Source organism: Prosopis cineraria, unplaced genomic scaffold (assembly GCF_029017545.1).
Source record: "Prosopis cineraria cultivar Desert tree isolate PC_DT_omini unplaced genomic scaffold, ASM2901754v1 PC1566, whole genome shotgun sequence".
Lineage (NCBI taxonomy): Eukaryota > Viridiplantae > Streptophyta > Magnoliopsida > Fabales > Fabaceae > Prosopis > Prosopis cineraria.
Window position 1 is genome coordinate 16,892 of NW_026556891.1, and position 8,794 is coordinate 25,685.

At 36.5% G+C, this 8,794-nt stretch overlaps 1 protein-coding gene across 1 annotated transcript; it reads right to left on the reverse strand.

The window, feature by feature from the left end:
- Window positions 1–521: 521 nt before the first annotated feature.
- Window positions 522–5,439, reverse strand: LOC129300391 (cation/H(+) antiporter 20-like). The gene is given in 5 exon segments (XM_054938954.1): window positions 522–1,013; window positions 1,101–2,060; window positions 4,076–4,659; window positions 4,662–5,094; window positions 5,180–5,439. Coding segments are annotated over 5 exon segments (2,559 nt in total). The 5' UTR covers window positions 5,360–5,439; the 3' UTR covers window positions 522–611.
- Window positions 5,440–8,794: the final 3,355 nt, after the last annotated feature.

The window sequence follows — 8,794 nt, forward strand, 5'->3', positions numbered from 1 at the left end:
TAATAATTTATATAAATTTATTAATGACAGAAAAGTCCTTAGAGACTTTAGGAGAATTATTGCATGTTAAGAAACTAAATTATCATTTATACATTTCAGAGAAATTTTATTATCTTTTTTCTTTATTAATTGTATTTTAAAAATTATATAAAATAAAATAATTAAATTTGACGTTAATTGAAGGATAATCTAAAAAAATAGTTGTAAATTTTTTATCATTTTTATAACTTGGACCGGAGGGATTATATATTGCATAGCGCCATATTTATGCCAGATCAATGAGAAAGCGTTGGTTACCTTGCAAGGAGAAGCAGGGCGTCAATACGAGCAACCTTTACATGCACCATCACAGATTTAACTGTTTTTGCAACTCTCAACCCGGTTAATGATAAGTAGAGATTTTGGGGAAAAGACAAATTTGGGCTTCCAGGAATCCATGTCATCTATGTGGCTAACCAATGGAGGTCGAGAGCTCTATTTGTATTTTCAACTCCAGAAATAGCAATAATAATGATCCAATATTTTGGTCAAAAATAAAATAAAATAAATGATCCAATATTGATACATACAATGTGATACAAGCACAACACTTCGAGATTTCACAACAGTCATTACACTATATTGTGGCTTGCCACTGAGGATTCCGTGGCAGTACTGGCACCGGAAGACTCCTGGTTGTCGGACTTGCCAGCGTGTCCCTTGGACACGGGGGCCTCCTCCGCGAGCGCCACGTCATGTTGCTGAACCACCAGCACCGATGCCTCCACTCCGTTCTCTGACGACGACAGAATGTCCCCTATCGGCCCCAACTCTGCGTGCTCCGCCTGCCTCTCCGCCAGCCCCGCCACCATCCTAGACGGAAACCTCCCCTTCCCCACTACTATCAGATCGTAACCACCGCCTCTCCCTATTGCCATCACTTCCTCCACTATGTTTCTCCCCACCTTCTCCATATACACCGCCACTCCCTCCCACTTGCTCCTGAACTCTGCCACAGCCGCCTCATCCATCTCCTGCACCCACCAAATACTTGCCATCATTTTCTATACTTTTAGCAATAAAATAATCGAAATGTGCACTGTCATCCTAATTTGGATTACCTGCTCCGTCTGGCGGTCCATTTTGGCGGTGGAGAAGCTGTAGATATTGTCGCTGATGTTCCTCGGCCTCGGGGAGTGGCGGACCACGAGTTCGGTGCTTCTTGAGGCATCCCTCTCGGCCTCAACGAACCTCACCACCGTCACCTTAACCACGGGATGTTCGGCCATTCTTGAGCCCAATTGCAGGGCCTCGCGATCATCGGGCCCGCCAAAGAACAGGACGCAAACATTTTGGGCCACAGTAACATTTGGGCCTGGAGTTTGGTACCCGTCCCCAAATCCACGGTCCACCAGCACCGCCACGGAGCAAGGCGCGTTCCTCATCACTCTCTGGTTGACAACTCTCCACGCATGGCCCACATTCTCCATGATCTCGTGACTTCCTTTGTCCTCATTCTCCCGCTCCATCCTCCTCCACTGTTTGTGGAAGGGCAGGATAATCATGGTGACCCTCTTTTCCTCCGCCACGTGGCATACGTCCTCGTGCATGGTGGTCAGAGAGGAGATCGCGGTCGTGGGCCGGACGGCGACCCGGCCCAGTTGGCTGTAGGCCTGGAAAGCCCCAGAGAGCGGGTCGTGCCAGTGGGCGCCGTGGTAGCGGTTGAAGAAGGGGAAGCCATTCCTGCGAGCACGTTGAGCTAGGATGATGGAGGAAGAGCGTTCGGTGAGCTCCACGAGGTGCATGATGAAGAGCTTGAGGGAGGAGTTCTTGGTGCTGCGAGTGGACTCGATGAGGCTGATAATGGAAGGGACGTTGCCGGGACCGTGGACGCAGGCGAGGACACGGAGTTCGTCTGAGACGTCGTTCTTGGAGTTAGAGGTGAGGTCGCCGAGCTTGCGGTGGGTGCGGGAGGAGATATCGCGAGCGGGTTTGTAGATGACCATCACTGTTGGGGTTGTGATGAAGGTGGTGAACAGAGCCATCAGGACGAGGATGGCGAACATCTCGTCGTTCAGAACCTGTAAACAGTGGACGGATAATTACGTCGTTGTCACGTTCTATTTACAAGAAACAAATTAAAATTTGATTATTGTTAGGATGTGTTTATTATTTTGTCGTCATTGTGCGAAGTGGTGGAAGGAGATAATGGGATAGAATGCCGTCGCTTAATGGAGATTAAGATGTGACACTTGTTTTCCCAGCCCAGATGTTTTGGCCATGATCTGCAATGCACCTGCTTTGTTTTCTGACAATGGATGAGTATGAAAGCGTGGTAGAGACGGGAAGTGAATGCAGGGAAGGAGGCGCGCGGATTTTGGGGTTTGACTTTGCAGCATGAGCCGTCCACTGGCATAGTGCACTCTCCGGGACCCTGCGCACGTGACTTAGCTCCAGCTGCATTGTTATTACTTATCATTGTGTATCCATATATACATACTATATATATAACGCTTGTTTGCAAAGTATGACTTCCCGTTAATTTAAAAAAGTTTACAAAATAAGAAAAGTTGGTGCTTGGATAGTATTATCCTTCCATAAAAAGAAAAGGGAAAACCCAGCTCAAACATAGCACATGTCAGTGAAACATTTCCGTGCATGGATTTTTTCAACTCTTGCCTCCAAATTTAATCTTAATCAATCCTGTCATTTTCTTTTTTAAAAAATCAGCGTTATCTACTAACAAGCCAATATTTCTAATAACAGGAAGTGAAAAGGGTGTCAAAACTTAAAAGAAGGCAAAGGGGACGTAGATTGCATATGATTCTCTTCAGGACGCTTTGTGAAAGTTCATATGCCCCCATAAAAAAGTAATGCCTACGAAATTTATTTTTTCCAAGCGGAAGTCCGAGAAATTTTCACTCTTAACATTTTTTTTTAATTTTACCAGCAAAATATTACTAACACTAAAAGACAGGCTCCATAAATTAATAATTAATTCAATTTGATCGCCTGTCAACCAATTTCTTTAATCAATTTTAAAGGTTAAATAATTTGTCAATACAGGACCGTTTCTTTAAGATTAAAAAATAAGTAATATTTAGAATAGATTGTCCAATTATTTTGATGCAATCAAAAACAAATTTAACTCAATGGATCACATCGTGTTAGCCCATAATTTCTCCCGTCATCAAATTCAATCCACTATATTCATCAAATCAGTCACAAACTACCAATTTTCAATATATCAATATATATAAATATAATTAAAATTGATATGCCTCGTTTACAAATCATAAGTAAGATTAGGTACATTTATTTTGAAGTTTTGTGTAATGCATGAGGAGGACTTGAAGTTTTGTATTTTCACTACTAATAAAAATATTTCAAGCCAATGAAAATTCAAAACAATACTACAGCACTGTTGATATTTTCAACTCATAATTTATAAATTTTTAAATAATTAATATATGAATTCATTATTGTAACATAGCAGTAGTAAATGATACTATTCTCAAATCATAGACAAGGTTATTGGGGGAAAAAAGGTGCTAGTGCTTAGTAGATGTTGATTAAATTGAAGGGAAACAGGCATGTTTCTCGGCCACGACACAGCGGCCAATCAAGTTGTAACTGGCTAGAGCATGGCAATCGACCATTCGGCCAGCGCAACACAGACAACAAATACTAAATTAAGCATATTCATACTACTAAGTAATTAATACTCTCACTATTTTAAATTATGTGACACTTTAAAAAAAAATTCATCTTACAAGACATTTTAAATAAATTAATATTTTATTAAATACATTAATTTTAATATTATTATTATTTTTTATGATTAATCTTTATCACTTTTTTAATTATTAAATTATAAGTATTTTTAAAGTTATATTTTTATTTTAAAAAATAAAATTATTAAATCTATTTAATAAAATTTATTAATATGTAAAATTTTATTTAAAAATATTTTATAATTTAAAGCGAAAGGAATATATATTTTAATTGAAGTGCTCAATTATGATGATACCAGATATTTTTAATTGTAACTAAGGAAGCGTCAAAATGGAGCAAAGGGGGAAATAGGGAAGCCGACCTTTTTTTCTTTTCCAATGTTGAGTACGATGAGCTCCACCAGTCCTTTGGTGTTCATGAGCAAACCCAAAGTCAGAGCCTCTCTCGCCGGCATCCTACACAGTAACGCCACCGCGAACGTTCCCAGTATCTTGCCAGTGCACGCCGTCGATATCACCAGCACCAGAAGCCCCCATGCTTCCGCACCTCTGATTTTCGCCACGTCAGTCTTCAACCCACTCGAAGCAAAATAAAGCGGAAGAAGCAAACCAGAAATGAAATCCTCGATCCTCTCTATCAATCTGTCCGCAAAATCACCGCCTTTTGGAATGGTTAACCCGAACACGAAGGCCCCGAATATCGAATGGATCCCAATGAGGTCCGTCATGAACCCCGAGATCATCACTCCTGCCAGAGTCAAGCAAATATAAGCTTCGTCCACGGCATCATGCTCCGACGAGCACCTCCGGGCCACCCGTTTCATCACAGGTCGGATCACGACCGTCATGAAGATCACAAAACCAAGGCCCGATAGCAACACCCAGACCGATACCAAAGGGCTCTTCTGGTTTCCGGCGTCCCCCGCGAGAGCGACGGCGAGAGCAGCAAGATCCACGCGGCGACGTCGTTAAATGCTGCGGCGGCCATAGCAGTCTCTCCGACACGGGTGGTTAGGAGCTTGAGCTCTGCTAGGATACGGGCGAGCACGGGGAATGCGGTGATGGAAAGCGCGACTCCCATGAAGACGAGAAATTGGGCGAAACCAACCTTATCGGCTCCGTCGATGGTTTTGCGGAGAACGACGGCGACGCCGAAGCCGCAAACAAAAGGAAGGGAAATTCCGGCGGCTGCAATAGTAAAAGCTCTCCTACCACTGCGGCGGATGGAATTCAAGTCCAATTCGAGCCCTACGAGAAAGAGGAAGAAGAGAAGGCCTATGCTGGCGACGGATTCAAGAATGGGAGTGCTCCATGAAGGGAATACACGGTGCATGTATGTTTTGTTCCTTCCAAAAGCCGAGGGGCCTAGTACGATTCCTCCCTGTAGAAGAAGATAAAAGAAATGATCAACGTAACATGATTAATTTTCTGAGGATACGATCTTTGAGAGCGGGAGAGACACTTACGACAATCTCGGCGATGACTTTGGGCTGGCGAAGGGGCTTGAGGAGGAAGGCGAGGGAGCGGCTGACTAGGAGGATTAAGGTAGTTTGGATGATGAGAAGTGGGAATGCGTAGTCCAAGGGGTTATCGCCTTGCCAGGCTCCATTCGACGACGTTTTGATGGAGGTTATGTTGAACGCCATGGTTATACCTCTGCCTCAAGATGGCGAAGAAGAAGAAGACGACTTGTCAGAATAGCACGGAAAAGTGATCCCTTGATTAATGGAGGCGTTAAGGCACGTATATATAGATAGTGGGAATTCGGAAATGGTTTCGGTGGATGTTAATTACTGCTCGAGCTCTTATCTGAGTAAACACTCGACATCTGACACTGCGCTCATATTTACTACCGTTTGACCTTTCTGCCTATTAAAAATGCTCGCTCTTAATGTAAGGACTAAGGTAAATATATTTGTTTATAGTTTAAAAAAAATACAAGTTAAACAATCAAAATATAATTGATAATAATAAAAATTACTCCAACACAATGAGATAAATTTTTTATTATTATATTAAATATAAGCATTATTACAAACATCAATGAATATTTAACGTGACGTTTAAAAAATCCCTCGTAATTATTTAATGATGGGAGCATTACAATTTTGTTTATTATTTTAAAATCATCTTTGAAGTTTTAAATATTAATTATATAGTGAAGTCTGGTGTGCGTGTGTGTATTAATTATTAATTAACAGCGTTAGTTAAAAATTATAGATGCTTTTATATTAATGCAATATCTTGGATATCATTCTTTTTTATGATTCTATCTGTAATTTGTCGGCAAAAAATTCTACAAGGAAAATCATAAAAAGGTTGAGATAGAAAGTAATAGAGTTAGGTGAAATTGTTTCTACAAAGAATTACATAGAAGTACCATATAATATATTTAAATATTATATGGTCCATTGATAACTTAACAAATCATTTTTTTTATTCAATTATCAATAGTTTTTATAGTATTTAATTGTGTTGTGTGGCACTTCTAATCTGCGGGTAGCGCGCAGTTGACTTAGCAGATCCACGGTATTTAAAGCAGGGGACAAGGATGAGTTGCATTCAGAAGAAGTAATAATGAAGAGTCCGATCGAAAAATACTAGTGATTAAAAGGAGATGTGTAGATTAAATTAAACTTAAAATTGTGGCCTCATGCATAAAGCGTACTTGCTTGGCAAACTTCTCAAAAAACTCAAATTAATATAATCATGAAAATTTAAGAATCTCGTGAATTGAGTCTCTAGCTCTCCAAAATGCGTTCTTTCTTGTCGATCATGTTAAAACTTTAAACGCACCGTTGACTTTGCTACTTACCATGTTATTATTAACCCAAACTTTGCTACCATTTTTTTGTCAATAGCTCGAAATAATTATTAGATGTGTAATGCGTGCGGGTTGCCGATTGGGAAGGATTTTTTAGTAAAATAAAAATCAAACATATACATTTCGCAATTGATAATAATCTTAATTTTATAGCGGGGGGAATTTTAATTAAAAAACTCTTGACCATACTTATTTATATTTAAATTCCTTAAATATTTAAAATTTTACTGTAATTCAGAGATACTAATTTGATATTAAATTTTTTAAAAATAATAAAATTGCTCTTCATTGAAATAATATCACAACTATCATACTTCATTTGTTAATTGTTATACTTCATTTATTTATTTACTTATAAAATATTATTAATTACCCTACTTTACTTATTCATTTTTCTAAAATGAAATCAAGTAAAAGTATGGTGACGAACAAATGAAATAGGATAATAAACAACAACGTAAAAGTAAATAAATAACATACAGATAGAAATCAATAAATCATCTTAGGATGCTTTAAACACTTAAAATAAAAATAAGTTAAGTAGAATAATTAATAATATTTAATAATTAAATTAACAAATAAAATAAGATAATAAACAAGTGAAGTAAACAAGTTTTAATATATTAATTTAAATAAGAAGTAATTTTGTCATTTTTTTCAAAAATTTAATATTAAATTAATATTCCTAAATTGTAATGTAATTTTTTAAACTTAATAATTTTAAATGTAAATGAATGTAATCAAGAAGTCTTTATTAAAATTCTTTCAATATAATTTAATTATAATAGATTCAGGGTGCCTGCATGCCAAGAATCTCATGACGAAGTCGTGATGATATGGATAACGCTTTAATTTGCCACGTGAACAAAACTCTCTTTTAATCTGCATCATTTAATTTAAGGTCAAACCCCCCCCCCCCCCCCCCCTCCCCCACAACCACAACACAAACACTACCCTTTTTCCCGTCTTCCTCTCCTACCTATGTCCCTTTAAAATAGCGTGTGCCAGTTAGCCAGATGCAAGACTTTCCACTTTAGACGCGCATTGTCGGTCAGAAAAATACTATTGCACCGAAATAAAAGAGAATAAGTAAAAAAAAAATTTAACTGTCTTTGTTGAATGTATTTTTAAAAAAAGCATTTTCTAACTCATACATAATTTTTTACTCTACACATAAAAAATTGTGAAAGAGAAAATTTAAAGAAAATAATTAATAATTTATCTTTTTTGTTCAAACTTATAAGAGGATTATCATTTTTTTCAAAAAAAAAATACTTATATATAGCAACAAAGGGAGGGAGTATTGAAATTAAAAAAAAAAACTTTCTTTGAAAAGATTCACAAAATGAAATTTTATTAAATTAAAATATATTTGCACACGTGTTATCATTAAATCACGTATTGAAGTTTATATATCATTAAATTAAATTAAAATATATGTTAAATCCAGAATAAATTACGAGAAAGAAACGATGTCTGATCATTAATGTTAAGATGTAGAAATAACAGTATTACTTCTTCATATTAAAGGTATCGAACCAAAATTTTATCAAACTTTCAATATTTGACTTTTCTCGTTTGATCAATTAGTTTTGGATTAATATTCAATTTGAATTTTAAACAGAACAATTTAAACTGTAAACTTTTAAAAAGTACGTTCTGAATCCTAAATAGTTAAAGTTATAACAATTTTATTCCTACCATTAAATTTAAATAAATATCTATCAATTTTTTAAAAATTAAAATCTAATGTGTGATTTTCATCAAGTTTCACTGTCCCTCTCTCTCCAACCTTCATTTGAGTAAAATCACAAAATAGATCCTAATTTTTAAAAAACTAACAAACGTTTGTTCAAATTTAATGGTGTAGATGAAATTATCCAAATTTTAATTATTCGAAATTCAAAATATAATTTTTTAAAAGATTAGGGTTCAAATTGTATATTAACTCATTAGTTTTTATAATTTATCATTTTTAACTTTCAATAGTGCTACTTCGTTAACCAAGTAATTAATGATGATTATATTAATATAAACAAATAACAATGGCATTCTACTTTTTTTTTGAAATATTAATATTACTTTCAATTTTATGCCACACTATTTATACTCTTAAAACACACCCGTTAACAAAATCTTCAAAAAGAAAAAAGAAAAAGAAATAGCAAGAGAGATTCACATGCAGACTCGCTCAGTCACTTCTTATATATATTGGAAGAGATCAGTATTAATGCACAATACAGACAACTAATGCATC